Source organism: Barbus barbus (assembly GCF_936440315.1).
Source record: "Barbus barbus genome assembly, chromosome: 27".
Taxonomy (NCBI): domain Eukaryota; kingdom Metazoa; phylum Chordata; class Actinopteri; order Cypriniformes; family Cyprinidae; genus Barbus; species Barbus barbus.
In genome coordinates this window covers 28,026,275-28,051,425 of record NC_136755.1, presented here as the reverse complement: position 1 = coordinate 28,051,425, position 25,151 = coordinate 28,026,275, and the positions used below count along the sequence as shown (strand labels likewise).

The following is a 25,151-nucleotide window of genomic DNA, read 5'->3' as shown; positions in this document are numbered from 1 at the left end:
AAAGCCGTCAACATAGTAGAATTCGTAAAATAAGCTCCCATAGCTGAAAATATACTGAATTAATAAACATAGAAAATCTATCTGCAATGACTTAAAGTACTATAAAGAATATCTAGACTGATTTTAACACATCAGATAGAGGGATGAAACTCTAAAAGTGCTGAATTAAAAACATCTGTGTTAAATCAGCCAATAAAATGTGACATTCTGTAGTTTTGTCTCATATTCATATTTTAATCATATTTGTAAATGACTCCACAGCCAACAGAGCAATTTTGTCTTTACTGTTCCTATACTTTTGGAGGGCACTGTATATATATATCACTTGTATATGCATTTACACTGCATTTTACAAATACAGCTGATTTCCTATTGAACTGTCACTAACTGAATTGCAGTGGTCAAACTATTTAAAATAAAACTAGCAAAGCTACAAATTCGATAAAGCTCAATGTTTCAATCGCACATTTTGAGGTGCAGCTCATCATATTAGTGCAGTGTTTCTCGCTCATTTGAATATATTCATAAATTTGTGTTGGATTTGTGTCTTCGACGTGGTAAGGAGTTATCTTCAGGATGGAAATGGATATTTTATTTGTAAACATCATACTTTTTTGCTTATTTCAGTTCATCTCATAAAAGCAGCGAGCTCAGCCAGTAGTATATTTCTAGTCTTTCTTTAGTAATACTGACGCTTTGAGCAAGTTTCTGGCCTGTTTTATTGTAGTTCTGCAACATCAAAATGATAATATGATCATTATTTAAAAAATAAAAGATACAAGTTTGTTTACACATAATATAAACACATCGAAACACAAATACTTAAAACATAAAATGCGTTTTAGTCCCCAAAATCTGCTAAATGCAGAGGTACAAAGAATGAACTGTAGACATCTGTGGATATTTTCACCGACAAGTTGTCTGTTAAAACTCTAAGATCAAAATAAATTGGCTAAAAGGTGGACATAAAGACAAAAGAAGTCTTTTCTCAACCAATAAAAAATAATGTTTAAACCGCATCCGTTCAATCTGAGCGACACAAGCTCTTCACATCTGCATCTGAACTAAAGACAAAAACCGTAATCTGGTGAACATATGCAGTGAATGTCTTGGCACAACAAGGGCCGAGTCCGTTCTCTGCTCTGTGGTTTCCAGTGGTTTTATATCATCTATATGCTCTGATAGCAACGCTACATTCTTCCATCTGCCGATGATGATGAGGATGAAGATGTTGAATTCATGTCCTCTTCATTGGCGCCGCACGTGTCCACCAGACAGATGAGGCAGCTGGTGACAGGAAACGCACGGACTTTACTGGAAACCACCCATTTGTCGGTCTCTGTGTAATACTCCATGATGTGCCCCAGACGGCCGACCCCCTGAAACCCGGCCAGCACGTAGATGACGGAGCCCACGGCCGCACACTTCACCGTCACGCCGCGCCACGGCATCGGAGACGCCATCTTCCACTCGTTACTGCCGATCTCGTAGTACTCCACCGAGTCCAGACCGCCTGAGAGAAACACCACCGTCAGAGATCACAAAACACACACACATACACATATATATGTGTGTGTGTGTGTGTGTGTGTATACACATATAATATTATGGCCCGGTTTCACAGACAGGACTTAGACTAAGCCAGTATTAGCCATAGTTCAATTAGGACATTTAAGTGATTTTTATAAACGTGCCTTAGAGACAACATTACTTGGGTGCATCTTGAGACAAAACAAAGGCACTGATATATTTTAAGATCAGTCAGTGCAAGTTTCTTTCAGCTGAAACAGCTCAGACTTATATTTTAGTCCAGGACTAGGCTTAAGCCTTGTCTGTGAAACCGGGGGTATATATAATAACAAATATTAAATAAATGTAATACAGTAAACAAGTCAAAGAAGTCAATTAAAATATTAATACAGAAATTAAAAGAAAAGAAAACGAGAAAGCAAAGATATAAATAATTCAAACGTTTTGGCAAAAAAATAAAAAGTAGAGTTGTAAATATATATTTTGTTTACTTTTTATGTTACTCGAGGTTTCTTGCCCAAAACAACTGTAATTTATTTTTCATAATCCATAAACAAGTGTTTTTTTTTCAATCAATTTATTTATCTATAAATTATTTTTATGAATTCTATGAATATTCTTGGTTGAAATCTCTAGGAAAAAAACTATGTTTTGTAGTCATCTGCTAAAATGAATAAATGTCAAATGTAAATCAAATGTTAAATTTATTTATTTATTCACTTTTTAACACCATGCCAGCATCAAGGCTATTTTCATGGCTAAATCAAATGTAAAATGATGATGTCACTGCATTATTTGCATACTGAATTCTGATTGGTCTTTCCTGCATCTATTTGTCATTTGTCACATTATAACAACATCACAGTACCTCTGGACCAAAACATATCTAACACTAGCACTGCTATTATTATAAGATTTTTTAGTTTTTTCCCCACAATATCTCTTTAAAATGTATTCAGTCATTGCAGAACAAAGAAAACAATGTGTTACTTTGTCTCACTGTCTGTGTCAAGCTTATAAACTCAACGGATGCTTGTGCCTGGAAGGTGGTTTGATGACAAATCCTCATCCCAGGATCAGCAGGAACATTAATACATTCAAATATAGCAAATATTGGCACAAGAAGTAAACTTTCATAGAAACATACCGAGTGTGTTCTGCCCGCCGACGGCATATATTCTTGAGTTCACCACAACCAGACCGTGATTCTTACGAGCCTCCCGCATCCCACAGAGAGCCCTCCACCTGAACACACACACACTTATCATACATTGACATTTATCATAGCATACAAGTTATTATAATTTTATGATATTTTTATAGTTTCTTTTTCCTCTTTGGAGAAAAATTGTTTTCATCATGAAATAAATTTGAAATGACATATTCGTATTTTATTTTATTTAAATACGTGCATTTTAATTTTTACCATTTATTTTGGTTTATTTCTGTCTATTACAAACTAAAACTATTTAAAATAATTGCATTATTAAATATAATAAAATATAAATATTAGATTATAAACTTAATCTTAAAAAAAAAAAAAAAAAAACTTTAAAATGTTGCCTTGGCAACTAACAGAATTAAAATAAGTTGTAAAGTACTAAAATAGTACTAAAGTACTAAACTAACAAATAAAAACAAAATCTAACCTAAAATATTAATAAATGCTATAATGGTTTATAAATAACACCAAAACAACACAAATTATGACAGAATTTACATTTTAGGTAAACTATTCCTTTAAAACTTCAGATGAAATGCAGGTGTCATGAACATCAACCTGCTAAGAAATGCAACTAAATGGGTCTGTATCTTGAAAATAGAAAATAGAATATTTATACTGGGTTTTTTGCCCTTTTTGAAGCAGGCTTTGCTGTACTAAACGATTAATCTAAACTAAAACTATTAAAAACATTCATGAATTTAAATAAATTTTAAATAAAATAAAATATAAATATTAGACTAATTAAAAACTTTATTAAAAAAAAGAAAAAAAAAAGCAACTAACTGAATTAAAATAAGTTTAAGTACTAAAATAACATAAAAATGTATAAAACAAATTAATAAAACAATAAAATTAAAGAAAGGTATTTTGACGTACTCTTCAGTGTTGGGGTCGTACACCTCGCAGTCGTTGAGGACTCTGCCGGACACGTTGTTTCCCAGGCTTCCTCCGCAGACGTAGATGAGGCCGCTGGCCTCCACCGATCCGTGACTGCAGCGCGGCATCAGCATGTTGGGCTTCGTCTGCCACGTCTCTGTACGCGTGTCGTAGCACTCGAACAGATTCAGAGCTGAACTTCCTGTCAACACAATCCACCATTAAAACATTACTGGCTTTTCAGTTTCTCTCCAGACCCACGGGACGCTCTGCACAAACTCACCCACTTCTGACCCTCCGGAGGTGTAGATCTTCCCTTTGGAGGCGCAGGCGGCCAGACTGTCCCGCGGGTTCGGGGGTCCGAGTTTGGAGTACCAGCTGTCCTTCACCACATTATAGCAGTCCATCCGTTTGATGGGGAAGAGCTGAGAGCCGCCCAGGATATAAACCACATTGTCCCAGAACACAGACGCGGCGTCCCGTCGCTTCTCAAAGGGGCAGCGAATGTCCGTCCAACTGTAATCCTGAAACACACAAACACAAGATAAGGACTTTTAAAATCATTTTATGCATACTTAGATTACATAAACTAAAAAACACATATTTACCAAAGATTTTATGATTTTATTAATGATTTTATTATATTATTTTTATACCAAAACTAAATAATATTTATTATTAATTTATAAAAAAAATTTAAAGAACATTACATGAATTTTTATTTATACATTTTTTTGGTAACACTTTAGAATAAGGTTCCATTTATTCACATTAGTAAACATGAACTAAGAATGAACAATACTTCTACAGCATTTATTAATCTTAGTTCATGTTAATTTCAGCATTTACTGATGCATTATTAAATTCACAAGTTGTGTTTGTTAACATTAATTTAATAGTTTGTGAACTAAGATGAGTAAACAATGAACAACTGTATTTTCATTAACTAACATTAACAAAGTTTAATAAATAGTGTAATAAATGCATTGTTCATTGTTTGTTCATGTTAATTAATACATTAACTAATGTTAATAAATGGAACCTTATTCTAAAGTGTTACCATTTTTTTAATTATTTAATTTTGAATCAAAAATGTAATTATTAAAAAAGCGAAATTATTATAAATAAAATATTTCCAGCAAGTTACATAAATGAGAAAATGCATACTCGTAACAGGGTTTTAAATTTGTATAACTTTATGATTTTATGAATTGGTTTTATTAATGATAATGGTATTAATTAATTATATAAATAAAATATTTCCTGTTTTTCCATGCTGTGGATCTCAGCCCCTTTGGTTTTTGTTTTTGATTCTTTTATAGATATTTAGATTACATAAAGCATACATTATTAAATAAAGTGATATATTATTCAAAACTTTTACATTTATTTTTTTGACATTTTTCTATTACATTTTTGTTTTGTTTATTTATTTTTGCAAAAAATAAATAAGTAAAAAAATCATTGTATGAAAAAATAGTTTTCCATGGCTGTAGATCTCAGTCCCAGTGATTTCCCAGAGAATTAGAGATTTAGATTACAGTAAGTGAAATAATTATATTTATTAAAGACGTTTATATTTTCATGACTTTATAATTGTATTAATGATTTTATATATTTTATAATTTTTTTATTGCAAAAAAATAAAAAATGAAATGATACAAATCAAATATTTCCACGGCTGTTAATCTCCCAGTGTAATTGAGTTGATAAACCTGACATTTGCAGATAGTTGGTAGGATTCTCGAGATGATTCAGGCTGAGTGTGTACCTTCGGGTTAAAGTAGCGGCAGGACTGTGGCTGGGAGCCTCCGAACAGAGCGATGCGGTAATCGTGTTTCTTGCGGCGCGGTCGACTGCTCTCACCGAGCTCCTCACGGTCCTCTGGAGACAGAAGATGATAACGCATCCCACCTGAGAACAAACACACCAGCTCAGAGTTAAATAATGACAGGATACGAAATGATATAGTACAGGGGTAGGCCACGTCGGTCCTGGAGTGCTGCTGTCCGGTAGAGTTTAGCTCTAACCCTAATCAAACACACCTGAACAAGCTAATCAAGGTCTTCAGAATTACTAGGGCTACAGGCAGGTGAGGGTTAAACTCTGCAGGACATCGGCCTACCCCTGATCTAAATAATTTAGAACTAAAATGTAGTCCTTGTAATGTAACTGTAAGTGTAAATATATCTCAATGTCTAAATATATATATATATATATATATATATATATATATATATATATATATATATATATATATATATATATATATATATATACGCATACACACAAATATGCTATAAAATAATTTGAATGTTTATTATTATACATTTTATAATTATAATTAATATATTAAATTTTCTAAAGATAAAAAATTAAGTAAATATGTCAAATAAAAATAATACATCAAATAAATAAAAGAAAATTGAGAATTAAATAGTTAAAACTAAACCAAAAAGTAAAATGTATGAATTTTTAAAGGGGTCATCGGATGCAAAATTCACTTATACAAGTTGTTTGAACATAAATGTGTGTTGTACACATCCACCCTATAATGATAAAAACACACCTTTCTTTTTTTTTTTTAAATCCCTATAAATAATAACCCCTTTCGCAGATGAAGCTGTTCACAGATTCTTGGCAGCGTGACGTAGTTCTGCACAAGCCTCTCCCGCGATTGTTGATTGACAGTAATGTTTTAACTCAGACCCGCCCTGATGAGCTGTCATCAGTAAACCATTGTTTCGACTCCGGAGCAGATGTAGACAAGAATGGCTCCTAAGTGATTGAGGTGTTTAGTTGTTGTATGTAATAATGAACATATCAGTCGTCATTTACTCCCGTCATCTGAGCCGCTGAAGACGCAGTGGATTACGTTTGTTTTTGAAGAGAATGCGCCCCCGATCTACCTAAATTAATTTATGCTCGCACGAATCATTCGTGATCCAGCCTCACCTACAGAAGAACTGAGTTTTTTAAATGAATCTTTGCAAACCTAATAATGTGCTAATTAGCAAGTTTCACGATGAATGTGGCTAAAGTTAACAATCTCATGAGAACGGCTCGTCACCCCACAGAAGAAAGGGGCGGGGTTAGCCGAGCTCATTAGCATTTAAAGAAACATACAGAGAAACAGCTTGCGGTGAACAGAGCTGATTTTGAGAAGGTAAAACGGGTGTTGTTTTACACTACCATTGAGAAATTTTAACCAAAGTATGTTATAGACTTTTTATTAAGATCCTAAAGAATCATATCAACTTCTGGAAAATGGGCATCTGATGACCCCTTTAAAAAATTTGTGAGTTTTTAGTGATCAGGTGTCAGTGACTCACAGATGACCATTTTAAGGCATTCGGGGTTGTCCTGGATCAGAGGTTCAGCTTGAACGGTCTTACTGAGGAAGTTTTTGGATACGAGGGGGAATCGAACCTTCCCCAGAATGTCTACGATGTACTGCTGTCGATTCAAGACGTCGTACTTCAGCCACCGCACCGCTGCGTCGTAGATCTGCACAATCACACAGAAACACTCAGTAAACATACAGCAGTTGAGTTTCCAGAAGTCATGGCGGCCCGTGGGGCTGTCACCTGGTCTTCGGCTCGGACGGTCAGCGTGTCCTGCTGGAGCAGGTGCGTCACCTGTTTCACGTCCAGCTGGAGAAACTCATCCATCTTGTAGACGTCTGTGAAGTGCTGGTGGATGAAATCATCAGCCGCCACCTTCAGCTCAGGACAGTTCAGACACTCGGCCAATGCGCTGATGCCTTACACAAAAGAACCAATCACAACACTCCTCCACAGATTCACAGCTGCCGTATAATAATGCACTCTATAGCACTGACCATATCGGTTTCTACCACCGTAAGCAAATTTAACTCTATAACATTATTTCACATGAAGCTTGTCAAATTTTAGATTGGAGCTGTAATGTGAACACAAATTAAAAACAAAACATGTAAAATTATATTTATCATATCAGATTTTTAATATCAGCAATAATAACACACAGAAATATATAACTATCTTGTGATTACCAAAAATAAAACACAAAACAGAAGCAGGCATTAATATAAATAAAATATATAATATTATAAAATAATTTTAAATGTATAAATATTAAATAAATAATATTATTTATTAAATAAATAACTATCACCAGTATTAAATAATACATATAAATATTTTGTAATTTAAAACATGTAAAATGTTGTTTAAAATTGTTCTACAAATAAATATAGTAAACATGTAATATCAGATTAATAATATCAGCAATAATAACCCACTGAAATATATAATTATCTTGTGATTTAACAGAAATAAAATTGAAAAAAGGAAACATCTCAATTAAATAGACATTAAATAAAAACATGAAAATAAAATGCAAGACAAATTAATAAAAATTATTAATAAATATATAAACATTTAAAATATCTTATTATTTATATGTACATTTTGTTTACAATTGTTTTACATATAAAGATATACATTTACCTGTTGTCTGTTTTGGGTTTATTGTTAGACATTGCTTTTAGTAAATAATGTAAAGATATCGCAGACTATATGATGCATGTGTCATCAAACTTTTTATGCATATTTCAGCTAAGATTATGTGATGCATATGTCAGATCTCATATTATATTGTTAAATATCTCATATTATCTGATGAATATATCAGATGCTGGATATACTATCAGATTTATATAATATCAGCAGTAATTACCCACAGAAATATAGAATTATCTTGTGAATAGAAATAAAATTGAAAAAAGAAAACATCTAAATTAAACAGACATTAACTAAAAAATAAAACTAATTTGCAAGACAATTTAATAAAACGAATTAATAAATAGAAATATTTGATATGTAAATGATGTAAACATCTACCTGTTGTCTATTTTCAGTTTACTGTTAGTCATTACTTTTAGTCAATTTTAATGTAAAGATTTCACAGACTATACGATGCATATGTCATATATCATATTATATTTAGTGAGATATATCATATTATATGATGAATATTATATGCATATTATATGCATATTTCAGCTAAGATTATGTGATGCATATTTCAGATCTCATATTACATTTAGTTAGATATATCATATTATATGATGAATATTATATGCATATTTCAGCTAAGATTATGTGATGCATATGTCAGATCTCATATTACATTTAGTTAGATATATCATATTATATGATGAATATATCAATGTTCGATATAATATCAGCAATAATTACCCACAGAAATATAGAATTATCTTGCAATTAATAGAAATAAAACAGAAATAGAAACTTTCAACAGACATGAAAATGCAAGTCAGATATCTCAGATTATGTGACGCATGTCAGACGGCATCTATTATAAGATGAATATACCAGATATGTAAGATATAATATTATATATGGCCAGTCTTAAGTCGCTGGGGTATATTTGTAGCAATAGCCAAAAATACATTGTATGGGTCAAAATTATCCATTTTTCTTTTATGCTAAAAATCATTAGTATATTAAGTAGAGATCATGTTCCATGAAGATATTTAGTAAATTTCCTACCGTAAATATCAAAACTTATTTTTTGATTAGTAATATGCATTGCTGTGAACTTAATTTGAACAACTTTAAAGGTGATTTTCTCAATATTTAGATTTTTTTGCATCCTCAGATTCCAGATTTTCAAATAGTTGCATCTCAGCCAAATATTGTCTGATCATAACAAACCATACATCAATGGAAATATTATTTATTCAGATTTCAGATGTTGAAATTGACACTTAAGACTGGTTTTGTGGTCCAGGGTCACACATATAATTATCTTGTAGAAATACAAAATAAAAATGAGAAATAGAAATGAAATAAACAGGTAAATATCCAGAGTGAACACTTGAAGATGCTGGTGTCTCACCCAGACAGTTGGTGGGGTCCACCTGCTCCTTCAGGAAATCCACACACATTTTCTTGACCGGTTCAATCTGGTACTGGTTAGCAGCGTTCAGCAGAGACTGAACATTATTACTGTTCACTGAGATTCTGAAACAGAATCAAAACATGCATGAGCTCTAAATGCATGTGAAATGTGTGTTATGTATCTGTGGAGAGACGTCATGTCTAACCGAGCCGTGTAGACAAACTCCACCAGCAGCTCGATGATCTCCGGTTCTGCTCCACCAAGCTCCACCTCGTGATTGGTGGCCTCCATCATACTCGCTGCACATGCAAAAGCAGCAGGATTTGTTTTAGATGTGTCTGTGTGTAACTGGAAAGCTCTGTTAGATGCATGCTGAAGTGTTTCTCACATGTGAACATGAGGTTGAAGAAGTGGCTCGCGGCGGCCAGCACCACTCTGTGTGCCAGGATGTGTTTGCCCTGCACCACCAGAATCACATCACACAGGATTCCCTGCAAACACACACCGTCAGATAAACCTGCAAACTCCAGGCCTGTGCATTACAGACTAGAAATGCATAGCAGTGCATAGAAAATGCTTGGATTTCTTTGAAATGAAGCTGACACAGATAACGCTTTATTCATAATTTGAATTATTTCGTAATAATAAAACAACCGTCACAACTTTTCATCTTCTCATAGTCATTCTGTATTGTTGATTCTGTGTCTTCATCATTATTAAAACATTGCAACTAAAAATAAAACATTTATTATTTATTTAAAAACATATTTATTATTTCCAAAATATTTTATTTTAAGAAGTTAAAACTGTTTTACAATTAAACATCAAAAACATATTAATTTATTTTACAATTAACAATTTAAATTAATTGTAAAACAGTTTTAATTATATTTATGTATTAATTATATGTGTCATAAAATACTTTAAGTTATAATATCTAAGTTAATTATAAGTTAAATTATAGTTATAAGTAAAAAATGACAAGTTAAAACTAAATTACATTATATAATTATATATATACGTATATATATATATATATATATATATATATATATATATAATTAATATATAATAATTAAATATATATCGGGTGTCAGATATCATATCAGATGTATAATATCAGGAATACAAACCCATAGAAAGATATCTAGTGGTTAACAGAAATACAATAAGAAAAAGAGCAATTGAAATGAAAGAGACATGAAAATAAAAAATAAAATAATTAACACATAAATTATTTTATTTATTATTTTACCATTTTTTTTATTATCACTGTATTATTAAAAAATTGTGTAAATTGTTTACAAAATATATAATTATTATAAAATTAAAACCTGTTCCACAATTTAAAAAAAAAAATACATTAACCTATTATCTATTTTCAGTTTAACGTAAACAAATTTGATGTTAATTATGTAAATATATCGCAGTTAGATGTCCCACATGTTAATGTGGATATGTCAGATAATGAATGTATCAGATTATGTCGTGCATATGTCAGGAAAGTCACACTATATGATGCTTATGTCAGATTTCTGATGATATTTACCTGTTTTCTTAAGTTATTCATCACTCCCATGATGTTGGACAATAATCTGTACTCCTCTTTGGACGCAATCTTCTTCTCGCTTTTCTTTTTGGGTCCTGATATCTTCTCGCTTGATGTGGAGGCCATGCTCATCATGCTTTATTAAGAGTATGATTAGAAGGTTTAATTAAAAACACACACTGAGGTTTGCAGCTCGGCTCTGTTTGTGAATGAGTCAGGAATGATGTGAAGGAACCGCCTGCTGAAGAAATGCAATAAAAGTCCATGAACGATTTTTATTAAATAATCTTTTTAATTATTTAAGATTTTTTTCTCTTCAGGTATTTTTAGGTAGTTACTTTTTAAGTATATGAGCTTTGGCAAAAGTTAGTTTAGTACTTGCGTTTTGTATGAATTCTCGATCAGTGACAGAAACGAAGTGAAGCACGTGACAATATAACCACAAGGCCTGTCAAAATAAAAGCCCTAAACAACAACAACAATATTAACTGCTCTTTCAGTGCACTATTTTTCTTTTTAAAATTTCAGTTTAGACTAATGCCATATTTTGAAATGCGGAAAATTTAGTTATTTTTTAAATGCAGAATGTATTTGTTTTAATATTATTATTATTATTATTTAATCTCGTTTACTTTAATTTATGTTATTGTTTTTGGCTAAATAATTTTTTTTTATACAAATTTGAATTTAATAAGAGCAAGATTTATTATGCATGGCTCTTGTTTGGCTAACAAATTGGTCGCTTTGTTACATTCGTACCTTGTCAAAATTGTTTGTTTTTAAATGTCATAAGACAAGAGGAAAATTGCATAACATGAACAAGCGTTAAGCAAAAACATTCTTTAGTGAAACGTTCATCGATGCATGTTTGCAGTGGTTTTCTTCTCCTCCTGCATGAGTGTGCAGTTATATGAGTTGGTTTGAGGTGAAAGTGTCATGGCCAGTCAAGGTCAATTACATGAAATCCCATATTTCTCAGGCTTAACCCTTGCAGTGGAGATGGATACAGCGTTTGCACTCATCTTTTGACTCGACATGGAGAGTTTTACATAAGAGAAGACATGCCAGGCTCTTGTCTGTGTTTAATGAGGCAGAGGAGCCTGTCCTCTCTGAGGTGAGCTTATAATTAGAAGTCTGAGAGGCGATTAGTTCTGTCTCCTCATCCACCTGGACAACAGCATGCTGGACGTCGCTCTTGCTGTCTGGGTCATCGGAAGTTGACTTTAGCAGGTTTTTGTTCTGAAAAAAAAGGACCATTCAAACAGCACTAGACAATGTTCAATTAAACCCTAAATGAAATAAAAACAACCTTGGTTTGGGTTGACAGTTTCAACCTTTTTATCAGATGCACTTCAACACTGAAGTCACAATTAAAATGTATGAATATCATTGAGGGGTAAGACAATAGCACAGAGAACTATATAATACATTTTGAGCAACATGATATTAGCAACTGAAAATGTAGGAAACCACAGAGAAATGTACATAATCAGTTGCATGAATGCACCAAAGCAATCCCAACTTGTTCATAAGAATGAGAAACTGCTTTCATGATGTGCACAAGTGACTAGATGATGTGGAGGTTGAACAAGTATAAATAATAAATAATGAATAAAAATAATAATACATCAAATAAATAAAAGAAAAGAAAATTAAGAATTAAATAGTTAAAACTAAACCAAAAAGTAAAATATATGAATTTTTAAAGGGGTCATCGGATGCAAAATTCACTTATACAAGTTGTTTGAACATAAATGTGTGTTGTACACATCCACCCTATAATGATAAAAACACACCTTTCTTTTTTTTTTTTAAATCTCTATAAATAATAACCCCTTTCGCAGATGAAGCTGTTCACAGATTCTTGGCAGCGTGACGTAGTTCTGCACAAGCCTCTCCCGCGATTGTTGATTGACAGTAATGTTTTAACTCAGACCCGCCCTGATGAGCTGTCATCAGTACACCATTGTTTCGACTCCGGAGCAGATGTAGACAAGAATGGCTCCTAAGTGATTGAGGTGTTTAGTTGTTGTATGTAATAATGAACATATCAGTCGTCATTTACTCCCGTCATCTGAGCCGCTGAAGACGCAGTGGATTATGTTTGTTTTTGAAGAGAATGCGCCCCCGATCTACCTAAATTAATTTATGCTCGCATGAATCATTCGTGATCCAGCCTCACCTACAGAAGAACTGAGTTTTTTAAATGAATCTTTGCAAACCTAATAATGTGCTAATTAGCAAGTTTCACGATGAATGTGGCTAAAGTTAACAATCTCATGAGAACGGCTCGTCACCCCACAGAAGAAAGGGGCGGGGTTAGCCGAGCTCATTAGCATTTAAAGAAACATACAGAGAAACAGCTTGCGGTGAACAGAGCTGATTTTGAGAAGGTAAAAGGGGTGTTGTTTTACACTACCATTGAGAAATTTTAACCAAAGTATGTTATAGACTTTTCATTAAGATCCTAAAGAATCATATCAACTTCTGGAAAATGGGCATCTGATGACCCCTGTAAAAAATTTGTGAGTTTTTAGTGATCAGGTGTCAGTGACTCACAGATGACCATTTTAAGGCATTCGGGGTTGTCCTGGATCAGAGGTTCAGCTTGAACGGTCGCTCTCGCTGTCTGGGTCATCGGAAGTTGACTTTAGCAGGTTTTTGTTCTGAAAAAAAAGGACCATTCAAACAGCACTAGACAATGTTCAATTAAACCCTAAATGAAATAAAAACAACCTTGGTTTGGGTTGACAGTTTCAACCTTTTTATCAGATGCACTTCAACACTGAAGTCACAATTAAAATGTATGAATATCATTGAGGGGTAAGACAATAGCACAGAGAACTATATAATACATTTTGAGCAACATGATATTAGCAACTGAAAATGTAGGAAACCACAGAGAAATGTACATAATCAGTTGCATGAATGCACCAAAGCAATCCCAACTTGTTCATAAGAATGAGAAACTGCTTTCATGATGTGCACAAGTGACTAGATGATGTGGAGGTTGAACAAGTAGTTTTGAAAATTTAATTTCTGATCTGAAATGCACTAAAGCGACTGAGAAAAACTGTAAAATAACTTATGTAAAATATTCAAATATGTAACCAAACATGTGCTGTGTGCATGTAGTCATGACTGTTTTAAAATGGGTTTATTTGTTCAAAGCAAATTAAAAGCAAATAAAAAATCATGCACTGTTGCCCAAAATCCAATATTTGTTGAGATAATGTTTTGGTCATGTGACTTTCATCAGGCATTCAAAAAAAAAAAAAAAAAAAAAAAAAGAGTAGACATTCAAGTGATTTTGCTTTTTCTTTTACAGGTCTTTCACCCCTTAATTTATGCAAATATATTCAGATTAAATCCAATCCACAGTAAAAAACATTGACACCTTTTGGCAGCCAAATACCGTGTGTCGATATTCAATGGCTCACGTGGTCTCTCAAAAAGGCACTGAAATAGAAAGAGATGGAGAAGAGGACAAAGCAATTGAAGCGACCTCTCGATGCATTTTTGGAGGCTGAAGAGGAAAGCCGAACACACACATATTTTCAGTGTTTTTTCCATCTGTCTCTGCGGTTTTATTGCAGCTGAAGGCAACAGCAGCTCGCTTTGAACCTCTGAGCTGGACGAGAAAAACGCCCCGTCGTCTTATTGATTCCCATCTGTGGGAGTTTTTGTTGTCATCTGCGCTTTAAAGGGGTTTTTCCTCCTTATCTTTTTATAAAGTCGATTCCCATCAGGCAGCAAACCATTCCTCAAAAACCAAGAGTTTCTCTTTATTTCAGGCCTAAGATGCAAAGAGCCAAAAATGAAGATGAGAACAGAATCTGCAGAACCAGATAGATAGATAGATAGATAGATAGATAGATAGATAGATAGATAGATAGATAGATAGATAGATAGATAGATAGATAGATAGATAGATAGATAGATAGATAGATAGGTAGATCTCCCATGAAACTCATTTACAGTAGTCGTTTCTGAGCTCTCGTTCAGTCATGGCGTTCTGCCCTCCTATAACATAATTAAGCAAATAAAGACTCATAGAAGAGACACAGGGCCAAATCCGCCCTCAATGAGGCACGCAGATCTCCGCCGGCAGAAATTAATTACCAAAAGACTTCTTCAATTGTTGGAAAGCAAAGGGGCGCATTATTGTGCCGGTGAGCGTCGGTCTGGGAGTCACTGTGAGCTGGATGTTATTTCTGTGTTTTCCACACATCACCTCTCTGGCGTGCCACAGCCGTCACCGCGCTCGCTGCCAGATCGCACGGCTGGGAAACTGTGAAAGCCTTCCTCTAACAAGCTGCCTGGATCCCACATGAAAGCAAACAGAAGGATTGCTCCACCAACTACAACCACTCCATTTACATATCTCCATTCCTAAAGAGAGCCCGGGCTCATTATGATGAGAGAAGAGAAAAAACACTAAATAATAAGAATAATAAAGTGGCAACTGATCTTTGTGATCAAAAACTTCCTCCAGCTCTGAAACTATTTTCCTTTTTGGCAGCTGTTGCCTTGGCGGGAACCCAGAAAACCTTAATGACCACCCAGAACACTTTAGAAACCACCTAACAACCACCCAAACACCTTAGAAACGACCAGAACACCTTAACATCCACCCAGAACACCATAATAACCAACTAACAACAAACAACTAACAACTACCAAAACACCTTAGAAAACACCTTAATAGACACCCCAAACCTAACAACAGTCCAAACACCATAACAACCACCCAAAACCTACCAACGACCTAAACACCTTAGCATCCACCCAAAACATAACAACCACCCAAACACCTTAACAAGCACCTTAATAATCACCCAATATACCTTAGAATCCTAAAACATAACAACCACTCAAAGACCTTTATAACCAACTGACAACCACCTTAGAAAACATCCAAAACACCTAAACAACCACCCAAAACCTAAAAACCACCCAAACAATTTAACAACCTCCCAAAACACCTTAAAAACTGCCCAAACACCTTAACAACCGCCCAAAACACCTTAGCGACCATCCAAAACACCTGAACAATCACCCAGAAGACCTTAGTAGCCACCTATCAACCACACAAAACATCTTATGACCCAAAACACCTTAACAAACACCTTAATACATTAGTAAACACCTAACAACCACCCAAAGCACATTAGTAACCACCCAAAACACCTTAACAACCTACTGTCAACCATCCAAAACACCTTAGTAACCACCAAAACGCCTTACCAACCACCCCAAACACCTTAACAACCTACTGACAACCATCCAAAACACCTTAGTAACCACCAAAATGCCTTACCAACCACCTCAAACACCTTTACAACCACCTAACAACTTCCCAAAATATCAACTAGAAATCACCTTAGCAGCCCTCTAAAACACTGGGTTTCAAGCTGCTATTGTAAACGCTTGTCAATAGTTAACACACTAATTTATGGCAGTTAACACTTAAGCGATAAAGGTTACCACAGTAACATCAAATAATGCTAGAATTGAAACACAAACGTGCTCAGTCTCCACACCCTGCTGAAAATCCAGTCCTGAACTACATGTTTTTTTTCTTGCTGAATATGCTGTAAATGAGTAAATGAGTTGTGAAAGCCACTTCATGAGTGTTTGCTTTGAATGCGACACCATTCACAATCACATTTCCATCTAAAAGCTTAAGTGATTCACATGAAACACAATGATAGTGAGTCAGTTTGAAGCAGAAGAACTATGACTGATGACCAACTCATGTAATGACTCAGTTGTAGATTTTTCTATTTTCTTCTATTATGTAACGTGACATTTTATGTCTTGTCTGTATTTTTTTCTCACAGTATAATCAGCTTCTTGCCTTTGACATTTCGCTCTATAGTCTTTGATAGTGTGATGTTATGGTGTCATCGCCAGTTTAGTGGGATTAGATATTTTTGGTTAGGCATGTGTGACTATTACTATTACTATGTGTGATCAAACCTCTAACACTGAGTATCAATGTGGAGTACAGTATGTGTCATTCTGCAATGCTTTCATGTTTCCTTCAAGAATCTGGTCTTTGAAGAGGAAGAACTTCCTAGTGTTCACTAAAGGTGATTTTGTGTTTAACATCATAAAAATGGAAAAAGACCCAATACAGATGTTTATTAATAGTAATAATGATCTAAAACAAAATCAGGAGTACTCTGGCAACATTTAATTAGTATATTTGATAGCTACAATATTAATTTATCAGTAGAAACAGAATAAAAAATAAAAAAAAGTTTATTAAAAAATAAACCAAGCAACCACCCACAGCATCTTAGCAACCACCCAGCACATCTTAGAAACTACCTTAGCAACTACCTAACAACCACCGAAACATCTGAGCAACCACCTAGCAACTACCTAACAACCATCCAATACATCTTAGCAACCACCCAGAACTTCTTAGGAACCACCTTCGCAACTACCTAGCAACCACCAAAACGCCCGAGCAACCACCTAGCAACTACCCAACTACCTTAGCAACTACCAAACAACGACCCAAAACACCTTAGCAACCACCCAGAACATCTTAGAAACCACCTTGAAACCATCCAGAGCACCTTAACAACCACACAGCAACCACCTTAAAAACTACAAAACAATCACCCAGAACACCTTAGCAACAACCTTGCAGCCACCTAGAACACCTTAACAACCACTTAACAACCACCCAGAACACTTTAGTAACCACCTAACAAGCACCCAATACACCTTAGCATCCACACAAACACTTTAGCAACCATCAAACAGCCACCCAAACATCTTAGCAACTACTTAACAACTACCCAAAACACCTTAGCAACCACCCAGAACATCTCATCAACCATCTAACAACCACCCAATCACTTTAGAAACACCTTAAACTACTTAACAACTACCTCAGCAACCACTTAAAAAACCTTAGCAACTGCAATATCAGGTAAACGGCTCAAATAAAAATTGTATTTTAATTTTATTTTTTATATTTTTATGTCTCCACACAAACACCTTAGCAACTACATAACAACCACCCAAATCACCTTAGTAACCACCTAGCAACTACAAAACTACCTTAGCAACTACCTAACAACCACCCAGAACCCCTTAGCAACCACCTAGCATTCACTTTAAAAACTACCCATCACCTAGCTATAACCTAAAACACTTTAACACCACCTAACAATCACCCAGAACATGTTAGCAATGACCTTGCAGCCACCCAGAACACCTTAACAACTGCTTAACAACCACCCAAAACACCTTAGTAACCACCTAACAAGCACTCAATACACCTTAGCAACCACCCAGAACTTATCATCAACTATCTAACAACCATCCAAACACCATGGTAACCACCAAATCACCTTAGCAACACCTTAGAAACTATTTAACAACTACCTCAGCAACCACCTAACAACCTGCAATGTCAGGTAAACATGACTCAAATAAAATTTAATTTTAATGATTTCTTGTCTCCACACAAACAACTTAGCAACCTCACACAACACCTTAGTAACCACCTAGCAACTACCTTAGCAACTACCTAACAACCACCCAAAAGACCTTAGTAACCACCTATCAACCACACAAACACATTTTTAGCAACACCTCAGCTTAAACACTTAAAATACCTCAACAACCACCTAACAAGTTAAAATACCTTAACGACCACCTTGCAACCACCAAGAGCCCCTTAGTAACCACCTAGCAACCAACTAGAACACCCAAAACACCTTAGCAACTACATTAAACGTCTCAGCTTTTGCCCAGGTAACCACAACTCAAATAAAACGTTATTTTAAGTTTGTGTTATATACATTTATTTTATGTCTGGGCATTATTTTACATCATAACATTGACTCTACAGTCTCAGACAGCATGATAATGTAATGAGTCAGTTAGTCTAGCTGTAGTTATAGAGTTTCTTCTCTTGTTCTTGTCAAACTCCAGGTATGTCACATTTTACATACCCATGCAGAACGTGTGGAGATACAGGAGTTTTCACTCTTCACTCACACCTCGAGTTCTCAGAGCGAGAGACGCAGAGAAACAGGAGGAAATGAGGAGAGGAGAGCAGAAAGCAGCACAAGCTGCCAAACGGCCTGTTTGCTTGCTATAAACAGACACATTCAGGCGTGCTGCTGGGTCTGGGTCTGAGTAAACATGAGCGCACCAAAGGCTTTTCCATCACAAAAACACTCGTGATGAGCTCTGAGAGGAATCACACACTGAAGAGATGAGAGGTCAAACGCTATTCAGATTAACCGAGACAGTGCTGAGTAGATTACTTACAGACTGTACACTCTTACTTATTACACAATGAACACGGTAGTCAGGAAGGATCATTTTAGGTAATATTCTATAAAGTCATATTCTCTTTTGGATTACTTTTAACATAATTTGTTTACATATTTAATTTTTTTAAAGAAAGAGAAATAAAATATATGACCATTAACTCACATTGGAGAACATGCAAATGGGTTGTTAAATTATTAAAATGTTTCCTTTAAATCTCAGGGTTTGAAATATTACTATAAATTGGTGGTTAACTTGAGCAAGTATTCATCTAAGTCATTGTATATTTGACTAAGAAGTGCCTTTGTCTCAGATGCATGGATTGCAAAGTAATTTACATAGCATTTACAACATAAAATATTAGATGAAAAACTAAAAATTTCTTAAACTATAACTGAAACTAAATAAATGAAATAGAAATATTAAAAAAAAAAATGTATAAATGAATAAAAATGGCAAAAACTTAAGATAAAATAAAAAATAAATAAATAAAACCTAATTCAAAATATTAATAAACATTCTTATAATACATAATGTTCTCTCTGTATAAGCCACTGTTTTTGTGCTCTACATCCTGTATTCTTAAAAAAACAAAAAACAGCAGAAATGTGCATTGAAGAGATGAAGTATTTTAATACCTTTGTGACGGCTGGGTTTCATATGCTGCTGGTTTCATTTCTCCAGCTATTTGATGAGGAAATACAGAGGTTATTGAATCATACTGTGCATTTGGGGAAAAGCTCTTTTGCTCTAAACAGACAAAGCCTCTAGATTTAGCCATCAGCCTTAAAATAGTGTTCTCCTGTGTGTGTGTGTGGTCTGAATATGGAGTTACACACTTCAGCGGCTTCATCAAAATGCTTCAAACGTTCCCTCTGATTTTACAGCCTGTCAAGCTCATCACGATCACTAATTGCAGAGATCACTTCAAATTTTCAGACAGCATATTTTAGCATGCCGAGAGTCCTGTGAGATTCGATGCCAGTGAGATTTGCAGATTCGTGCCGTGTTAAAACACGTGTGTGTTGCCATGGACGACTCACACAACCTCTGTGTGGCATATTTAGCTGTTCCAGTGTTAAAAATACATTACAATAACACACTCGCAAACAGTCAAGTACAGGAGACTCACTCTCACAGCATTCACAATTCACATACAACAACTAATATCTTACAAATCTCCAGCATTACCACTTAAAATGTGCTGGAATTGGAAAACAAAAGCAAAACAATTTGTTATAGTTTTTCCAGAGTTTAACACAGTACATTGTTGTTGTTTTTTCATGCACTGACCATTTTTTGGCTATTCCTAACATTTTTTTGGGTTTTCAGACTAGTGGAGAGAAAACATGCAAAATACACTAAGTGTTTATTTTTATTGCACTCCATTTGCTTATATAGATTTCAATTACAATGCATAACTTTAATCTTTAAATCTCCACTTCAGCATGACTTATACACCAAACTTTAAAGTTTTATTCCTGTCTATATTCTGAAGGTTTTAGCAAAGGGGTTTGTTTATATATCATTTGCCTGATTTTATACAACATTTTATTACTTGATTTTTTTATGGAGTGATAAAAAAGTTAAATCCAAAATCCCCCTTGACTCGAATAAAGCCAACAAAATTAAACAAAAAATTGTGTATCTGGCTTCATCCAATGTTCAGATTACTGTTCTGGAAATGTATGCAAAATAGTGTATAATTAATAAGACAATGCCTCATTTGCATTTCAGAAAACTTGCAATAAAAAAGTTTGCAATTCTTAATGTAATCAACCAGCTGGTGAAGTATGGAAATATGATTATTATTATTTTTATTTGAATTAGTTATTAATTAACCCCTCCCCCCATTCATACCTTAAGTCAAGTACCAACTTTGTTTCTTCTATAATTCTTTAAAATACCGTAAATAAAAATGGTTGTCACAGTTAGAGTACAGAAGCATCAAATGAATAATAATTTGGTTGTAGGAGGATCTGATAAGAAATGTTTGAGCTTATATTGCGATTTTGGCAACTCTGAGAACATCTTCTGAGATTTCTTATGAAACTCTGAAGACACGTGATTCAGGAGAAGCTGAAGTCTTCAGGAAAAAAATCTCTGTTTACTCTGTATTTAGTTTCCAGAGAAACAGCAGTAATATGGGCGCTCTCATGAATGATCTCTGATTCTTGTGAGAGTATTAAATCAGTCTGTTGTAATTGAGCGTTATCGAGGCTGCCGCGTGGAGGACAGCGTCCACTCGTTGGGCCTCGTTTTAACTGGGCAATTCCGGATGGAGGCGGAAGGTGGATGTAGGTGTGTAAAACTATTCCGGTGTATGAATTTAAACATCCTCCCACGGAAAGGTGAGGCGTACAGATCTTGCGTAACAGCAGGAAGGACAAAACATGCCAGTTTCACTTTGTGTACCTTTATCCACTGCTAGGAGATACAGTTAGCTAAAAACATATATCCTATCATATAAACACACACATATATATATAAACCTACATATTATTAGAATTTTTAAGTTTTGATAATGAGAAACATGTCTTTGAATCAGAGTTCTGAAATTAAACATACAAACACTTCAATGAACAGCGATGAGCATGAACAATTGAATGAATAATTGAATCAGAGTATTGAATCAATAAATCAATTCACCACACAGAGACTAAAAAGTAAACAATGTGAATGAATAATAAAATAATTGAAGGAATAATTGCATCAGAGTATTGAATCAATTAATCAATTCACTACACTGAGACTTCAGTGAACAATGATGTGAAAGATTCATTTAATAATTGAATCAGAGTTTTGAATCAATTTGAATCAGATGCCAACACAGCGGCTTTATTGAACAATGGTGCAAATGCATCTTTGAATCTATGAATCGATTCACAAAACAGACAATAGTGCGAATGAGTCTATGAATCAGCATTTTGAATCAATGAATCAATTCACCACACAAAGACGTCTGTGAAAAATGATGTGACTGAGCCTTTGAATTACTGTTTTGAATATATGAATCAATTCACTACGCAAAGACTTCAGAGAACAATGATATAAAAGAATAATTCTATAATTGATTCAATCAATTATTGAAGAGACTGAAGTGAACAATGATGTGAATGAATTTTTGAATCAGCGTTTTGAAACAATTCATTGAAATGGACAGTTCAAAGTTAAAATATTGAACAAATAAAGATACGATTAAATCATCTCTATCTCAACCCTCTTAAATTCATGTCTAATCATATGCTTTTTAGGAAATGTGCTGGCCAAATAAAAATCATAGTAATGTATATTCACAATGTTGCAAATGAGGCAAAATCATTGAGAATATATTGCGAATATTCAATATATCTTTCAGCACTAAATGCTGAAAAGTTCTGGTAGATCATGTTAATTATTTTCCTAAATTTAGCTCAGATTAAACTGCAGCCCGATGAAAAATGAGATCAGATATCTGTTCATTAAAGTCAGATTTTATCAGACTTTCTTTGTACATCATGATCCGTGTCTTCAGAAAGGTCATACAAAAGAGGAAGATTATGCTTTCATCGATGCAAAATCACACATTTCTCAAAGACCCTCCTTAACCATCACACTTTTGAGAAATAACAGTCTGTGCAACAGCTTTGATATCTGTGCAAATGATAAAACACAATCATCTCTGAACAAACATCCTGCCACTATTTACCTCAAAAATGCACGGAAAATAATTATTTTATGTCACACATTGAACAAAAGCGGAGTTTTGAGTGACATGAAGATGGAGTTTTCATCTCCAGGTTAATTATTCCTTTATGCAGTGCAATTTGGAAATTCTAAAAAGACCACTAAAGTGTTTTTCACATTTCCTCACGGCCTCAGAGACTTTAATTGGAAAGAGTTTCCTCTTTAGTGGAATATTCCGGATGCTCTGCATGAGAATGAGGCGTCTGGTTTACGCAAATGCTTCATTAGCATACACCGACTCTGACAGAAAACACAGACTTCATTTCACAAATGAAACAATCATTGCCAGAGCGAGACATTGTGCTTTCTGTCATTAGATTAATTGTTTAATAAGAGAGTATTGATATGAGCTTTTTAAATTGGATTCTATTGTTAATGTGTCACGAGACAGAAAAGCTCCAGCATTAATCCTTCCATTTTATTCAAACTCTATTCAAACAGAGAGCCGGTGGGGTTTGTTTCTGCGATCGGAGGCCAAGAACATGCAAGGAAGACAAATTTAAAGAGGTTTTGCACCTCAAATAAATGAAAAATCACAATCAAGATATGAGAATATCCCAGATTTCAGGATCGCAGAAATCTCACATTTTCCTCAAATGAACACAGAATCGGTATTAAAAGTCAGACATGTCACATTTCTCATCAGAACTTGCTAGTAAATTTCACAAACGATACAAAGAAATGGCAAACAACGTTGATTTAAAGGTGACATTTTAAGTTGAAAGACTGAAATTGTATATTCTTGTCAAACTCCAATAATATTTTTTTCACAGTGCATGAAGTCTCCTGATAGCAACCTGTGAGCAATAACATTTTCACGGTCATCATGTGAGCACGTCCTTGAATTTCTTGTGCATCTTTTCATTACAAACACTGTAAGATGCATTATGGCCTATCCCAACCACATATAAACTCGATTCATAAACTCGATTTATTGCATGTAATCACACCTGAAACACATGATGAAGATTACTGAAGGAATCAACAAAGCATGGTCTCAGCGATGGCTCAACTGTCTCTCGGCCTGTATTAATATTTATAGAACAGGCAAATGTACTTCCAGAATCCGCAGGGACTACGTCTTTGGAGCGTTCAAAGACACGTCTGTGCTTCCAGACTCACATAAAAATAATGAAATGTGAACATGTCCGGGCCTGGGTGCAATACAAACGACATGCGACGCGCAGCACCGCCAAAGCAGATATTCATCTTCTGCACCCCAGACTCCAAGAGGATATTAAATATATCATAATAAATGCCCCGAACATACAGTACTGTACGTATAAGGATGGGTTATTCAAGGAAGCCATTACAAAAAGGAGGTTTTAAAGGAATAGTTCATCTAGAAACTTAAATTGGCTGAAAATGCACTCTCCCTCAGGCCTTCAAAGATGTAAATGAGTTTGTTTCTTCATCAGATTTGGAGAAATGTAGCATTGCATCACTTGCTCAGCAAAGAATCCTCTGCAGTGAATGGGTGCCGTCAGAATGAGAGTCCAAACAGCTGAGAAAAATATCGTAATAATCCACACCACTCCAGTCCATCAGTTAATGTCTTAAGAAGAGAAAAGCTGCGTGTTTGTAAGAAACAAATCCATTATTAAGACATTTTTAACTTCAAACTGTTGCTTCCGGCTAAAATAAAATAGACTCCTCTATCCATAATATCACTTCCTCGAGTGAAAAAGTAGTCTCATCTGAATCAGGAGAGAAACATGCAAAGATCAAGCACTGTTTAAAAACCTAAACAGTTCTAAATATATATATATATATATATATATGGGTGGATTTTGATGTGAGAGACGACATCAGATTTAAAAAAAACATTTACAGGAAGCATCATGATTATGGATAATGGACTCATATTTAGCAGTTTTAAAGTTAAAAACATCTTGATGGATTTGTTTCTTACAAACACACAGCTTTTCACTTCTCAAGACGTTAACTGATGGACTGGAGTAGTGTGGATTATTTTTATCAGCTGTTTGGACTCTCGTTGTGACGGCACCCATTCACATCCATTGGTGAGCAAGT

The 25,151-nt window shown here is 34.5% G+C and overlaps 1 protein-coding gene across 2 annotated transcripts; it reads right to left on the bottom strand.

Annotated features, from left to right (window-relative positions):
• Positions 1-574: 574 nt before the first annotated feature.
• LOC306847326 (kelch-like protein 7) lies at positions 575-11,524 on the bottom strand. Of its 2 annotated transcripts, XM_079381218.1 has the most exons (12): positions 11,466-11,522; positions 11,088-11,328; positions 9,927-10,029; positions 9,744-9,837; positions 9,536-9,660; positions 7,219-7,394; positions 6,964-7,138; positions 5,403-5,545; positions 3,915-4,155; positions 3,632-3,833; positions 2,678-2,775; positions 575-1,513 (listed from the first exon to the last, which is right to left on the bottom strand). In XM_079381218.1, exons 2-12 carry the CDS (start codon positions 11,220-11,222, stop codon positions 1,191-1,193), a joined length of 1,815 nt encoding a protein of 604 aa, XP_079237344.1. In that variant the 5' UTR covers positions 11,223-11,328; positions 11,466-11,522; the 3' UTR covers positions 575-1,190. The 2 variants fall into 2 exon arrangements, with proteins under 2 accessions (XP_079237344.1, XP_079237343.1); XM_079381217.1 differs by having other exon boundaries at positions 701-1,513; positions 11,088-11,524.
• Between the last annotated feature and the right edge of the window lie 13,627 nt (positions 11,525-25,151).

Excerpts from the sequence above, each read along its gene's own strand:
- LOC306847326 (XM_079381217.1), bottom strand. The coding sequence starts at position 11,222 with ATGATGAGCATGGCCTCCACATCAAGCGAGAAGATATCAGGACCCAAA. Across the intron at positions 4,156-5,402 it reads GCCGCTACTTTAACCCGAAG|GATTACAGTTGGACGGACAT; the intron begins GTACACACTCAG and ends TGTGTGTTTCAG. Across the intron at positions 3,834-3,914 it reads CTCCGGAGGGTCAGAAGTGG|GAAGTTCAGCTCTGAATCTG; the intron begins GTGAGTTTGTGC and ends TTGTGTTGACAG.